Below are 16157 nucleotides of genomic sequence, written 5' to 3' on the forward strand. Positions count from 1 at the left end.
ACTAGTATAACACACAAGTAAAAGAAATACTGCATAAAAACAATATCTGATGCATTTAGTTTTTATATTAACACAAGCCATAAGTGTCTCACCTTTTTCTGGTTCCCCTATTCTTTGTCTCGTTAGAAAAGCTTATTTTTCTTTGCTCAAAAACAGAAATAAAAACACGGTTATTTTACAGGAAAACAAACAAATGTTGTATAGCAGGTATAAAACATATTGAATAAAAAATAGACTATCTTAAAATAGAATGTGTCATAAATGTTGATAAACGAGTAGGTTTTTTTTTTTTTTTTTGCGTGGTTAAACATTCTATTATAGTTTTTAGGGTCTCCTGTGGGGGATGGCTACTAGGAGAGAAGTGATGGTGAGAACACAAATGAAGGGAGGCCTCAGAGAGGGGAGGTAAAGGGAAAAGGGGGCGGGAGTTACAGAAAAGAGCCTTTGCGGCGCAGTGGGAGGAATATCCCCTTGCCAGAACTTGTGGCGGCTTCAGTGGCTACCTGGGCTGGAGGAAGTGAACTGAACAGAATCAACAAGTGGAGCGGAGGTTCAGGAGCCAAACAAGGACTTCCATTTTATCACCGAGAAGGAAAAAAAACAAAACCAAAGAGAGCTCCGGATTCATTTGAGCGAAAGTAAACCTACCGAAGGGCTTCGGATCACCCCGAGATCACATTCCAGCGGAGGAAAATGAGTCTCTCACCCCGCACTAAGCTTGTATGACGGACTGAGGGCTCTTTGGACTTCAGTGCACTCATTCTCTGTCAGCAACTTTGACTAAAAGAATCCAAATCCTGAGGGGGGCGGGGGAAGAACGCTTTTCCTTAAAAGGTAAGTCACATTTTAGGACTCTTTTTCTTGGCAGGGAGGGATTTAAAGTCGCGTTGGTCAGTAATTAAAGTAAAAAGACTTCCTGACTTGAGTGGTTTATTTTAAACCTTTTCCGTGCATCTATTCAGCCTTTTGCTCAGTCACATTGGGTAAACTGGGCTATGCTCTCTTCATGCGAGAGCAGAAAGCTGGGCAATTTTATTTTAGCCAAACTTCAGAAATGTATGTGGGCCAAAAGTGGGTTGTAAAGTCAAATAATTAAGTCATTAAAACTAATCAGAAACTGATATGTATGGGTGTATGTATGTATGTATGTGTGTATGTATGTATGTATATTTATATGTGCGTGTGTTTGTGTTTTACACACTGTGAAAGTGCCAATGAAAGCATTTGAACTGGAGTCTTCTCAGCTTGGCTGGACCTTATGTTTTTAGTCTTATACAGTGAATTGTATTTCTTACTGTGGCTGTAATTTTGGGTTTCTTGCTGTTTTGGGTTATGGTGCACCATTATAATGTGAAGCATATGGAATGATGCTTGTGAGTGACTTGCACAGACAGAAGCAAAAGGCAATATATTCGCTTTTGTTGTTTGGCGTCTTCTGCCAGGGGGTATATCTTGGAGTCAAACAGATTTAGCCTTTTTGCTTAAGGTACAGCTGCTTTGTGGTATTTGTGTCCTGAGGGCTCTGCTTCTAAGTCAGCCATTGTTGATGACATGTACATGTGTGCTTACATCACAGCTGCTACAAACTTTTTCACCTGGAGATCAGACAAACACCTGCATCTACACCCTACAGACTTTTCTTTTAATCAACAAAAACGTTTGTTGTTCTAAACATTTTACAGATGAAGCTCTTTCAGGATTACCCTCACAGAAAAACTTAAGATTAAGGGAAAAATATTTTGGAACAAAAGTAAAGCTTTTGTTTTATTTATTTAAAAGATGTTGTTCCTGTTGTGTATTTTCTAACATTAATAAATATGTCTTGACAAAAGAAACACAACATGGTAGTAGGATATAGACTTATTTTGTATAGTTTTACAAAATACAATGTTTGAAAGGTTAATTGAGCAAAATTGTTGTTTCAGTTCAGGTTGGTGCCATTACAACAGATATAAATGAAACATCATTTATAGCATGTAGTAAAAACTATGCCAAGAAACTTTTGAGTTTCAAGGAGTTTGGCTTCACATGTTTGAGCTCTGATAAACCCCTTGCCTTTGATAATGTCTGTCTTCATGACTTCTACAAGTCTAATCTTAATCTGTTTAAATTACTCTGACTGGTTTTTGTGCATACAAAATGAGTAAATACCAATTTCCATGCTTTAACCCTGAACAGATGGTATTCAAACTTTTTGCCAGATAGACCGCAAAGTACTTGCAGACCACACAAATATTTTTCCTAATTCAAAGTAAGAAATATTGCAATTTTTACCTGTTGTTTACCAAATATAAACTAAACATGCAATATCCAAAGAAAAATTAAGAAAGAGGAATCATTTTAGTCCAAAAGCTATGTTCAACTCACTGTAGATCAACAACATAAAAAAATAAGCATGTAAATAAATAAGGGTATATAACTGCAAAACTGTTGTGGGTTATAGCATTCAAGAAAAAAAGAAATAGTCTCTTTCTTCTTTTTTTGTTTATTTATTTATTTTTTTAATGCTTGGTACATGCATTTAATTTTAATGAATAGTTGTGCCCAAGTCTCGTCTTGTGTAAAAATCATTGGATGAAATTAAACTTGCTTTGAAAAAAGTGATTGATATATGACTTAATTTATCCATCCATTTTCTTACACCCTTGTCCCCAGTGGGGTCAGAAGGGGTGCTGGTGAATATTTCCAGTGAGACATTTCGGGTGAGACGCGGAGTACACCCTGGACAGGTCATCATTCCATCTCAGGGCAATTTAGAGAAACCAATTAACCCAACTGTCATGTTTTTGGACTGTGGGAGGAAGCTGAAGTACCCGGAGAGAACCCTTGCATGCACAGGGACAACATGCAAACTCCATGCTTAAAGACGCCGGGCCAGGAATCAAACCCAGGACCTTCTTGCTGCAATGTAACAGTGCTACCAACTTCGCCACTGTGCAGCTTAATTTATGTTATATCTACTGGTTTTGAGAAGATTATAATTTTTCAGTAAAAATTTTGCAGCAAAAATATGTCAAATTGTCCATCTAACTCTTATGCTGGCGGGGCAAAATTGTATCTTTTTTTAGTTGTAATGTGGAGAGCTGAACAACATTATTGCAAGGACGGAAAATGGCCCCCTTTGGACATCACTGCCTTAAATAACTGGTAGTACAGTTGGACGTCATGCAATCTGAGCTCCTATTGCATTGGCTTACTTCAATGGTTTAAACAAAGAGTTTCTCACTTTGGGATTTTTAAAAAGCACAAATATTTTTTCTGCATCCATGTAAGAAACACAAGTAAACATTCTTAAGGAGAAATTTGAATCAAACACAAAATATAAATAAAGATGGGGATGTGGAAACAAACTACAAATTGATCTAGTGTGATCACTTGTCTTATGCCATATATGATGTCACCAGAGGCATGTTGGAGTGGAACGGTATTCATAAGGAGGGTATATTTATCTAAATTAAATGCAACAAAATAGCTCATAAACTCAAAAAACTGATATGTTTTCTACAGTTAAACTAAATCTGAAGTGAGTTTGATTTTTAAAGAAAAGTTTGGTTGGTAGCTTTAAATAAGTAAAAGTATGTTGCCTTCCTAATAAAAGGAGGGTCTCACCTTTTTTTCTTACTGATAACAGATCACAATTATAAATACAAGCAACAGCTGAACGAATTTTATTAACTGTGTGGGCTGCCAAAGGGTTGGCATTTGGTACTATAAACAACACTGTGATTGCAGAATGTGACGGAGAACCAGAACATTACATTTTGTCACTGCTTTGCTGCTGTAGGCAATTTGGTTAACATGTGTAAGTCATTAGACAGAGTGGAGATTGTTGAGAAGAAAGAAGAATGAAAGCAATAAAGGGGCAAGAAAGAGCGAAATGAGAATGGCGGCGTGAGAGTAGGAACCTAATCCATTTTGGAACGCATTCCACCATGACCTTGGGATAGAAAATGGTAATTAGGGAGTACTTGGGGAGGTTCCGAGAGTGCACATATCTGCTCGGAGCTGAGACTGCTGTTTTTATTCAAAATGGCTTGTGAAAATGTGAGACAACTACATACTGGAGTTTCAGGCTTGCAGAATAAATGTGCTAAAAATACTGTGGACCCACTTCTTTGACTTTTTTCAATTGCTCTCATGGTTTGTTTATTTCAGTTCTTCAAGCTTGAATGGGTGTCAAAACCACAGCATAAACATACAGAGGCCCTGACAGGAAAAGGCCAGAACAAACTGTGGCCTTGTCCTTCTCTTTGCTGTTACACCAGCCTGCCATGTCACAATGAGCATGGTATCCCACAACATCAAAAAAACAGACTCTCTTTCTTAACTATGAACAGAGATTAAGTTGGGGGGGAAATAACCTCATCATTTTACATAGCTTATGGACAAAAACACAAAGCAAATGTTTTATTCATTAAAAACTTCTGCGATTTGATTTGGGTTCATGGCTAGTAAGAACACGTATTTCTGCAGGACAAATAAGGAGAAATGTCATCCACATTTCTTACAGATACTTAAAATCACAGTAAGACACTGTGCAGCAACCATCCTCAAGGCAATCCAGACTCCTTGAGGTATTTATGACTCCGTTAGTGTTTCTTAGGTTTTCAGGCAAATAATTCTCAAATAACCCTGAGATCATTCTTCACAGACAGCAGAACACTGACACATATAGGTCAGTGTTCTGACCTATAAGTATCCCTGCTTCTTCTCAATGTGCAAAACAGATTCGTTAACCACCAATTTTGTCTGAAGCTCCACTGTAGCACAGATGACAGCTGACTTTGAAATATAGGCATGCTGTATTCTGTCACAGTAGACAAATAACCTTAGTTTAATGCACATATTAAAATTTGGGGGGTGTACAGAGGTTAGTTGCTCCAGTGTTTCAATCATAAAACAGGTGCTTAAGTCAACAGAAGCACTTATTAAGTTTGAATATTGGTGTTTAAATGGGGGAGGGGGTGCTTTGATTGCCATATACTGTATGTCCATGCTATATGTTTATTGGTGTTGTATATTTCTTTACCCCTATCACAATGTTATTCTGATATCATACTGCATTCAGTAGATTATGAATTAATAGTTTCACTAGGTCCTTATTTGTGGCTTATTCTTTTTCTTCAAATTCTATTACGGCCATGTTTGCTTCTCTTAACTGAAGAAACTTTGACAAAATCTGAGTGCTTTGGACACAGATGATTGGCTATCATGACAGTCTGACTTTGTAGTAAACTCCATAATTTGATAAGTTACATGATTTTTTACATTTTTGTCAGTTGTTGAATTTGACCCCGTTTTGCCTTCAGAATCAAGGTGTCAAAACATTCCAGAAATTTTAGTGCATATTTACATACAGTATCATCGTCACACAATTGCACATCACTGATGGAAATCTCCCATTCCACTACAACAAAGAGGTGCACTGTTGGACAGAGATCTGGTGACTGTAGAGGGCATTGGTCTATGCAATTTACTGTAATATTAAAACTAGTTTAAGATAATTTCATCTTTGCTAAATTGTGCGTTATCATTTAGCCATCAGAATAAGGGTACATTGTGGTTATGACGATATGGACCTTCTGAGCAACAATTCTTAGGCAGGTTGTGACATTTAAACTATTCTTAGTGGGCATTAAGGGGGTCAGCATGTGCCAAAATGTCTCCTCCCGACCATTACATCACCATCAATATTGAAAGAGGGTAAATCAGCGTTTCTATGGTGCTGAGATCAAATTTCTTGGTTATATGAAGTTATTTATTTTTGCCTTGCTATGATTATGAAGTAGACTGTAAACTCTCCCCTGAATTGTCTTCGTTGTAATTTGTGCTGACAAAGCAATTGAGCAGGCGCATCGAATAAAGTGGTCAGATAGTATCATGGTCAAAAAATCAACAGTATTTTCACCTCTTAGTGCTCCACTCACATTTCCTTTATTCCTCCTAACCACATTGGCATCAATGTATTTTACACTTTTGTATTGATCTGCTTACCATTAAGTATCAATGTATGAAGTGGTAATATTAGAAGTGGCCCAGATCTGCTTTTCATCATTTAGCTGTTTGACTATGAGTGAATCTTGGTAATATTGATTGCTTTGCTAAAACAATACATAAGCAAAACTAATTTTGGAATTTTAGAATTTCCATTTGAATGATGAGCATGACCACAGTTACTTCAATAAACTAATAACTTATAGTAGAAAACTACAAACTATGACATGGACTAAGAACATGGTAATCAGAAGCCAAATGTTGTCTCTTTCTTTATGCATCTTATATCTAACCATATAATTCTCCTTGATTTACCTGCTAGAAGATAATGGCTTACCATGTAAAAAGTGTGGCGTCAGAAATGGAATGTTTAGCACACATGCTACTCCATACATCTCTTCATGCATTTAACATGGAAACCGAATGTTTTGAATTTATTTTCTGTGCTGTTCAGGATAATTGGAAGAAAGGCATTTGGAACAGCTTCCAAGTACTGGTCATGCATGTGTAAACGTGGCTGACAGCACCAGCACAGCCTAGTCAAGCACTTACCTGCAGGGTGGTTGAAGCGCAGGGAGCCAGACACTCCCTAATCCCCAACATCCTGACCTTTGGAAACCTGTTTCAGCTTGCTCACCATAGGTCTGGCAACATGTCTCTTGAGTCCTTCTTGCCTGGCTGACACTCTTTATGCCAGCCTTGTTCTCAGTGCCATGGGTGGGCTCTGGATTTGAGAACCTTGCCGCAGCTTACTCTGAGCCTTTGTGAGCTAATGCTGTGCTTCAAGCAAGAAACAAAAGCAGTCAGGGAAAATTAAAGACCAATTATCTCTTAGTGCATGCTGAAGCAAGTCTGAGTGATGAGTGACAGAAGTGGGGAGTGCTGTAGAAAAATTAGAGTGATTGCTTCAGTCTTCCATAATACTGTAAGTCGTGAAATTAAATTCAAGGATGAACTTAATCATTTGGAAATGATTTGGAGTAGGTCAAACAATTAATATAGAGCTTGACATCTACTTGGTTAAGTTTCCCCTCTGGGATATTTTAGCATGGTTGTAAACAACAAACATGTTATTTAGACTGAATAATGTAAACATAATATACTATCTCTATATTAAGAAAAAGCATTTGATAGGAACCTGGAAATTCTTATTTGTAACCTTTCATAATTTTAGTTTTGGAAGCTCTTTCATAAACTGGTTAAAATGTTGTACAGTTTAACCAGGACAAGGTTACTTGTCCTTGAGTTTCCCAAGGACAAGTAACCAAACATAGTCCAGCTTCTGTCTCTAGAGGGGAACCAGGCAGAGTTGCTTACTGTTCTCATTAATGTTCCATAGGTGGAAGATTTCACAGAACTAAGCCACATTCTGCCTTTTTTTTTTCCAAGTGAAGGATGGTTTTGCCTGATAGAAATATCTGCCCATACTAGTCACTGGAAGGATTGTTTCCACACAAAAATTAATGTTTTGCCAAAATCTATTTACTTATTCTCAATGATCCCAAACCAACCACCATTTGACTGTATATGGTGAGATTTTGAACCTATGACTTATTAGCTCTAACACAAAATGACATATATTCTTTAAACACTTTAAAATGAACTCCTCTGGCAGCCTGTTGGGAGTTTCTGAAAATGACAGTCTGCAATATTTCCATGCCAACATACAGTATACCCATCTGGAATAACTCTACAAAAAATTATGACCTTCCAAGATTTGAGGTGTAAAAGAATACCTGAAACATATTTTGCAAGTAGTACACTTTATCTCTTTTAATAGATTAATTGCACAAAACAGGCTGGACAAGAATCAAGAAGCATTACTGGGCTTAGCGATGAGGTAGCAGTAAAGACTGCTTTTCTTCTTCTTTTTTTTTTTTTTTGCTACAGCAAAAAGGGTTTAATAACTTCAAAACCCTCTGTTCAATTATAAATGTTGAAATGTACCGATCACGATGTTAGCAGATTAACTCACTGTCATCCTGTTACACCTCCAGATCATATACGACATGTTTATAAAATAAAATTCACCACTCTTAATGGAAATGCAAAGTTCTCTAAATATTTATTAGTCAGTTCATTAACGTCTTATTAGTTGGCTGGTTTCCTTTAGAATTATATGAGAAGTGGCCTAAATATGCCATTTGTTCCAACAAACCCCGAGGACCAGTCCATGGCTTAGAGGAACTCAACCAGCACATACTGTGGAAAAACACTGCCCAGTTTCCCTTAGAGATGAGATGACCTCTTCACACGGCCTATTTCATTCCACTCTGTGGGTTGGTTTAAGCCATGACTACACTGTCCCCTATTTATTACTCCCTCACTATGCCCACTCAGAGGGATGGACTGTAGCCAGGGGTCTTCTTACATATAACTGATGGACGCATTCTTTTGTATCATTTACTCACAACAATCAGTTTAGGGTCTTTCAAGGAGCATGATATTGTTCTTGAAGAAATTAATTAATTAAATATAAGCTTAAGAAAATGTAATCACAGTACTTATGGAAATGATTTTGGAACATGGACTCTCAATCAATCTTTTAAAAAAAAAATCATGCTAGGCCAAAGTACTTTATATTCCACTGAGCAAAGTTGGATATTCATCACCAAAATAGAACCTCAAAATCCAATATGGCTACCATGCACTACACAGTAATAACTATTAGTTAATGTTTTACATGTGCTGATGGTTTTTTCATATTTTCATTATGAATATCAGGTTTGTAATACTTTTTTTGTTGCTAGTAGTAGTTAGTCTGGTCAGGCAGCACAATAATTATCTGAGATGTCCTTCCCAGATCCACGTACTAACTTCAGGGGTAAACAGAACACAACACAACAAACACTAGTTTTCAATCCATTGTCCACTGTCAGGTTGTCCTTGGAAATTTACAGGTGTCCTTTCTAAAAAATCAAAAACATTGCTGCTTATACCAATTATCTCTCCTCCCAGTACAGCTTACAGTGTTTAATTTGCTCAGTATTTACAACTAAAGGAAGTCCAAGTACAATCGGTGGTACTTTTGCAACCAGTGAAAGTTGTAATCTATGCAATCAATGGCATAGATTATCTCAATCTATGCCATTGATTGTGATAATCAATGGCATAGAAAAACATGTAAATTATTATTAACATGTAAATTAATAATACAAATGGTCCCAACAGAGAACCTTATATGATGGTATAACTAATTCTGGAAAGTGTGAATGGCATAATGATCCTGTACAAGGTTTAACTGAATAATAAATACTTAATCCAGTCTCACCTTAGACGATCAAGTCAAATTAAGATTGTCTTTGTCTTAGGATGTGATTAGATCATTGGTTTAGAAAATTGTAACTCAAGTCACAGTATATGTCAGATTTGTATTTTCCAGTATAATCAGCTATATGATTAAAATATACTGTAGGTCATAATATATAAAACTAACCGTTGATTACTTTACACTGGAGCATATGAAATGCTTATATTTTTAAAGTTATTTACCAGCACAGTTTATGGTTTATGGTATGCGTTTACATGAATCAATTAAAACTATGTTGTCTAAATAACACTTTGAGCACAGCATGAGAGTTGCAGCACAGGGAGAATTGCAATTTGGGATGCCAAAGCACCCAGTGAATTGTAAATAAGTGAACTTTGTCTGTTTCAAATTGTACTAATCTGCAGGGGGATGAACTTTAGACCTCTTGGAGTATCCTGTGGTTGCTGGTGCAGGTTTTTTTGTCCTGTTGGTTGATAAATGAGGCCTCTGTGGATAGGACTTGTTTTGGCACATCCCAGAAATTCTCAATTGGATTGAAATATGAAGTATTTAAGGGCTGCGTCAGAGCCCTGGGCTTGGTGTTGTGTTCCTCTGCCATCGAGGAAATTAATTGGCACAGAGGAGTACGCTTAGTCTTCATTAATATTTAGCAGTTTCTAAAAAGGGTTGTAAATTTACTTTAACATGAGTGCCGGAACCCAAGTGGTTCGTTTATAGCACACTGCGATAACTCAAGCAATGTTATGCTCTTCAGCCGTAGTTAGACTTAGTTGTGGTAAGACTTTTTCCATTTACTTCCTTTATGGTATTTTCAATCGTCTGTTCATGTTATTATTTCCAACAGTTCTAACAGTCTGTTAGAACCACAAAATATCTTATTCTCTAGCTAACAGACAGCAGGCTTGCACAGAGATGAGTAGGTAACAAAGCAAAACATCTGTGTGTGGAGTTTGGAGGGGTGGTAAATGGTGACTCAGTCTTTAGAGTCTGTACCACCATAGCAGGAAGTTCATGTCCATGAGGTAACTGGGACACACTGCCACAGAGGGATTTACAACTGGTTTCAACTGGAACTCTTTTGTTTTTTTTATACTTTGTCACTGTTACTTAATACCATTGTTGCGATACTCCTTTCGCACTGCAGATACATTGTAGTTATCTGTCCTGTGCAGAAAAGTCTTTGCTTAGTTTCAACCTATACAGTACTTGCAACACATTCTGTTGACAATTGCTGTGTAGAGCATTCTCTATCTTATAATGTGGAGCTTAAGTCATTTTCCAGAGATATCTGTGGAAAAGTCAGACACAATAACTGAAGCTGGGGACTTTGACCATCAAATATTGACTTAAGTAAAGTCACCTGGTTAAAATGGGAATGGTGTGAGAGAACTGCAGTGCTTTGTTCTTCTATGTAATCAGTCTGTATGTTTCTTGAAAGGAATAACAGGAAAGCTGTAAGATGGAGGAGGGATACGAGCTCGACCTCACCTATATCACAGAACGGATCATCGCCGTCTCCTTCCCTCGGGGATGCTCTGAGGAGATCTACTTGCTTAATCTAAAGGATGTCACACGAATGCTCAAATCCAAGCATGCAGATAATTACCTGGTGAGTGGTGATTCTCCGTCTTACCCTTAAGATTTAGAAGAAGACAAATGTGGGAGTCCACATCGCATTGATTTGAACTAGCTCTAATAGGTTCTTATTGGATATTGACATGACGGTATTGATCTCAGATCATATCTTTACTCATCCTAAGAGTTGGAATTAAAGTAGAAATCAGATGTTGTTGTTAGTCTGTGGTTTGTTGTCTTCTTCAGATTATTAACCTGTCAGAGAGAAGACATGACCTCACCAGAATGAACCCAAAGGTGAGGATATACAGTATATTGTTTCTGCTTGATAATATTTTCTGAAAAACCAGGCCAAGTAAAAGAAAGAGTGGCATGTGTTAATTATAAGCTGTGATATTTTGTAGACTTTGGACACCGGTTGGCCAGACCTACATGCTCCTCCGCTGGATAAGATCTGCACCATCTGTAAGGCCATGGAGAGTTGGCTCAATGCCGACCCTTTACATGTGGTCGTTATACACTGCAGGGTAAGTGTGTACTCAACATGGAGGATCACCTGTGTTTTTCAGTTTCCGATTGCACAGTTAGAATACTCCAGATCTGACCCAATCAAAAATTTCTCTTTTTTTTGTTTTTAAGGTTTTCTTGGCTCTAGTGGCCTTTATTTGAAAGTAGATTGACAGGAAACTGGGTAATGAGAGAGGGGGAAGACATGCAGCAAATTTTGCCAGGCTGGGAATTGAACCTGCGACCTCCGCCATGAGGACTAAGGCCTCAATACGTGGGTCGTGCTTTGCTTGTGCACCACCACAGCACACCTTATCAGTTATACTCATTGTATATATTTTTCTGTACCCCTTATTGTTCTTAACAAATAAGAACGGCAAATGAACAAAAATACCTTTTTTTAAAATGTAACACATAAACTTAAATCAGCATAACCTTTAAGTACTGGCCTTTACATAAATTTGTGTTTTTACACCTTGCTGGCATCCGTGAGAATGTCAATAGAAAATCCTAATCTATTATAGATTATGTACAATGATTTCAATTCATTAGACTGATCTTGAATATATAATATTTGATATTTTATAATCCAGTGTAGTACTACGTATAATACATAAATGAAACAGTCACATTGACTGAACAAAGTTGTATTTACTTTAACTTTTGCAGACAAAATAAATGTTTAGTTTTCTGTTCTTTTAAATACTGTGGTTTTGCTTCAGCATGGTTATTTCACATAATTCTACATCTGAATATTGAAAAATTGTATTTTGTTTCAGTCTCTTGGTGAATGCAGTGCAGTCTTTCAACATATTCTTGCATCAGTGTTAAGAACTCTAAAGTTAGAACGCTGAATTGTTCTTTTGATGTGGGTCTGGATTACTTGACACAGTTGGCAAACGTAATAAAATTAGGTTTAACTAAGTCCTGCAAAGAACTTCTTTGGTGTTTTAATAACATTTAAATTTAGCTTGGAATTTAAAAAATGAATAAAGCTTTTAAAGATGGAAAATTTTATTTAAAAAAAAAAAAAAAAAGAACTCAAATAAATATATTTTTTGGTGCATTTGTAGCCCTGTAAAGTAAAAAAAAAAAACACGTGTTGAATCATCCTATGTCATATTTTGTTTTTCGCAGGGTGGCAAGGGTCGAATTGGTGTTGTCATTTCCTCCTTTGTGCATTTCACTGACGTGTCTGCCAGGTAACCACAACTCATGTTGTGATTTCTGTTATGTTACTATAAAGTCTTCTTTTCCTTCCCCTGAAGTCAAGATTCATCATAACATATGTGTGTCCACGCTTTGTTGTCGGTGAGCAATGAACCACAACAATTTCTGCAGACTCATTTTGTTTAGACCATAACCAATGTCATTGCTGGACCACATTTAATTTATCTGCCTCCTTTAATTTTGGCTTAAGGTGATTTGGAAAAGTGACTCAAAAGTTTCCTGTTCCAGAATCAAAAGAAAACCACATGATTTGAGCCATGAATCACCCTGGATTGAATTGCATGAATCAGCTCTGAAGCATGTGTTTACCCTGTTATATCCCCCGGCCAGAGTGTTGGTTTCAAAAGATGTATTTCTCAAGAACAATGCCCATTTTATTTTCTGACGAACATTGCTGGTAAAGACAATTTAAAAAGAACTGAAGCTTCAGGGAACTGAAGCATAATTTTTTCAAAATGTTGGTTTGAAAAATGACAGATTTTTACATAGTAAGGAAATAAATGAGATCATGGGTAATCTTTCTGAACCTAAAGGTCAAGATTACTGTGGTACAAAAATATGTGTCTTTTGCATTCTTTGTTCATATGCATGATTTTATACTACTATCATGCTCAAAATAAATAAAAAATAAAAAAAGGTGATTCACATCCTTTAATTTCAACTAAACAACACACTGAAATCTTAAGGAGTATAATAAAAAATACTCTCTCTAAATCTACTCTCTAAATCTTATAGTTTGTTTTTATTCTTTTACAGCACTGAGTCAGGATTGCAAATACTGGCAGTATTTCCGCACTTTGCTCCATATTTATCAGATTGTGAGAACCTTTAATGCTCACAGCTCTCTTCAGATTTTCCTCTGGAAATTGAAATCAGGTTGGGTTTAGCTGAACTATTGCTAAGCTTCCAGTCTATAGATTTGGATGCATTCTTTAGGTCATTGTCATGTTGAAAGATGAATCTGCTGTTCATTAATTCTGAACATAGTCATGAGAGGGTATTTGTACTTTTAATATATGTATTTCTATTCCAGAAGCATTTCAGTTTGTTTTTCAAATTGAGTTAATAATCATTTATAGGTTATGTTTAAGGAGGTAAAGCCTCCAAAATGATTTAATTTTCAATTACTTTTATCAAAAAAATATAAACCTTGAGGTATATATTTTTTAAAATCCAGTCTAGCTCTCTCCTGCACATGGAAAGTCACTGTTGCTTGAGCACAGGTCACCATTTAATTAAGCCGGTTTCTAATTTAAGCTTTTGCCCAACTGAGAGAGAGTGTAACACGCTGGTCTGAATGTAGATGTCAGAACAAAAATGAAAAGCAGAGAAAGAGATGGGAAAGAAACAAATTAAGAGGGAGCAGAGGAAGGGAAGCAGAGGTCTGGTTAAAATGTGGCGGGGCCTATTAGCTTTAGGTCTGTCTGAATAAACCAAGCTGTGCACACACTCGGGCCTCTCTCTGTCCCTCTGTGTTTACTTAAGACTGATTCTCTTCCTCTCTCCTGGAATCTTCTGTCTCTCAACTTACTTTCCCTGTTTTCAGACATGAGTGTGTGTAAATGTCTGCTTTGCTCTAACTGAAGCGAGTTTGGTTTAACACTATTATAGTCCAGAGTGTAATCTCTCTCTTGAGTCATAATTACCTAAAGTGTTTAGTGCGTCTTTCTGTCTCCCTCAAAGTGCTGATCAAGCATTGGACCGCTTTGCCATGAGGAAATACTACGATGACAAGGTCTCAGCTCTGATGACACCTTCACAGAAGCGGTAAGACCCATAACAGAGCTGTACCCTTCCATTCAGAGGCATGGAAGGGTACACCAGGTCCTGTTTGACCCAACATGCATGTCCCTCCAAACATTCAGGTTTCTGACCCGCCTTGTTCCATAGCATACAGTTAATATCTTTTAGCTGAAGGGCATTCCTCGTTTAAATAAGTAAAAGATCTCGTAATGACCTGATGTAATTCCAATATTTTACAATTCATCATTGCTAACACTGATGTGCTAAAGTGTTTTGTCTACCCATCTTGCCCATGAATGTCTGTCAAAACTTTCAGCAAGATATTTTTCATCTGTGAAGGTTGTGAATACAATTTTCTATACTATACTTCAAACTTATTTTGAAAACTTTTTTCTTCTCCTATAATGACCACTTTAATTCAACAACTAACTAATAGTGCTAATCTCTTCTTACTCTGTGGCAAATTATAACTAAAAAAGAAATATGCCATCAATTGTTGAATGTTTGTTACCAAATATATCAGCTTTTATGCCGAAGATCATAAGGTTTTATTGACTTAACTAAAATAAAATTACAAGAACTTTAATATTTGATTACAGACTGATCTACCAGCTATCACATTCATCTAAACAGTTGTAGTACATAACAATTAACATTCTTCTAGGTTTAGGAGCAAGCATTTTTCTATTATTCTAAGAAAACTATTATAAGCAGGATTCATTTTAACAGTTATGGCCAAAGTTCGTATTAATAGTTCAATTTGGCTAAATCATTGCAAGTTAACTGTGGCTGTATAAATGTTATTTTGCACTGTTGACCACCTCATTGTGTGACAAGGTTACTGATATTTTCAGATGACACTGGAAACTATTTAAATGTGTTAAACCATATAGAATGGGTAGATGTGCACCAGAGATTAAATTCAGCCAATATCCCCTTGAATTTCTCTATTGGTCAAAAAATAGAGAAAAAAATGAAAAGAAAATTGGTATACATGAAATGGATAAAATCTAAGAACTCCCAGCATTTCTTTAAAAGCATCAGCCATCATCAAATAGTTTCATTCTCCTTTATTAGTGAGGTAAAAATGTTGGTAAATTTTGTGATAGAGGTAGTACATTTTCTGTACTACCTCTATCACACACACAAAAATTTTTTGAAACCTATATGGTTGCTTTGCCATTCTTTACAGGCATCACATTTACACATAAAGGAATTTGTCAAATGCTGGTCCAAGATCAGACATCTGAAAACTCTTAGTGACGCATCTGAACCAGATGTCTGCAAAGTTAGTGAACATCCATTAAACACATTTATTAAAAGTTAAATTACTCCCAGAGTAATTAAGGATAAGTGGGTCATTTATTGGAACCCTGTTTAATATGCATTCCTTCCACTCTCTTCTGCCAGATTCAACATGTTTTCTGTTGTGGGAAACCTTGTAATAGTCTTGCTAAATGTTAATCTCCTCACCTTTGCATTCCCGTCAGGTATGTTTGGATCCTCAACAGTTTACTAAGTGGGTCCATGAAGATCAACGCCTCACCTTTGTTCCTGCACTGCGTCGTCCTCCATGGGATCCCAAACTTTGAGACTGCCAGCAGAGGTTAAAGTCATACTGCTTTATCAAAATATCCACCCGCCAGAGTCAGGGAAATTACAATGAAAGGGTTAAACATAGCCACATTAGAGTCTTATTTGAACTGTATTCCTATTTCTTTTTTTTCTTTTTCAAACACACTTGCATGCTCAGGCACATGGACGTTGTGTAAAAAACGTAATCCTCTCCTAAATTCCCTGTTCACCACAGAGCACAGGGAATTCTTTCATTTTGAGG

The 16157-nt window shown here is 36.7% G+C and overlaps 1 protein-coding gene across 4 annotated transcripts in view; it reads left to right on the forward strand.

The window, feature by feature from the left end:
- Positions 1-462: 462 nt before the first annotated feature.
- The window catches only part of LOC116721544 (tensin-3), a 42856-nt gene continuing 27161 nt past the window's right edge, over positions 463-16157 (forward strand). For 2 of the 4 annotated variants that reach the window (XM_032565336.1, XM_032565337.1), the window contains exons 1-7: positions 464-831; positions 10700-10874; positions 11087-11137; positions 11245-11367; positions 12485-12549; positions 14261-14344; positions 15811-15926. In XM_032565336.1, coding sequence (XP_032421227.1) covers positions 10725-10874; positions 11087-11137; positions 11245-11367; positions 12485-12549; positions 14261-14344; positions 15811-15926 — 589 coding nt within the window. In that variant the 5' untranslated portion in view covers positions 464-831; positions 10700-10724. Of the gene's footprint in view, positions 835-10699; positions 10875-11086; positions 11138-11244; positions 11368-12484; positions 12550-14260; positions 14345-15810; positions 15927-16157 lie in introns of all 4 variants that reach the window. The other 2 variants (XM_032565335.1, XM_032565334.1) reach the window with 2 other exon arrangements.

Source organism: Xiphophorus hellerii, chromosome 6 (genome assembly GCF_003331165.1).
Source record: "Xiphophorus hellerii strain 12219 chromosome 6, Xiphophorus_hellerii-4.1, whole genome shotgun sequence".
NCBI classification, from domain to species: domain Eukaryota; kingdom Metazoa; phylum Chordata; class Actinopteri; order Cyprinodontiformes; family Poeciliidae; genus Xiphophorus; species Xiphophorus hellerii.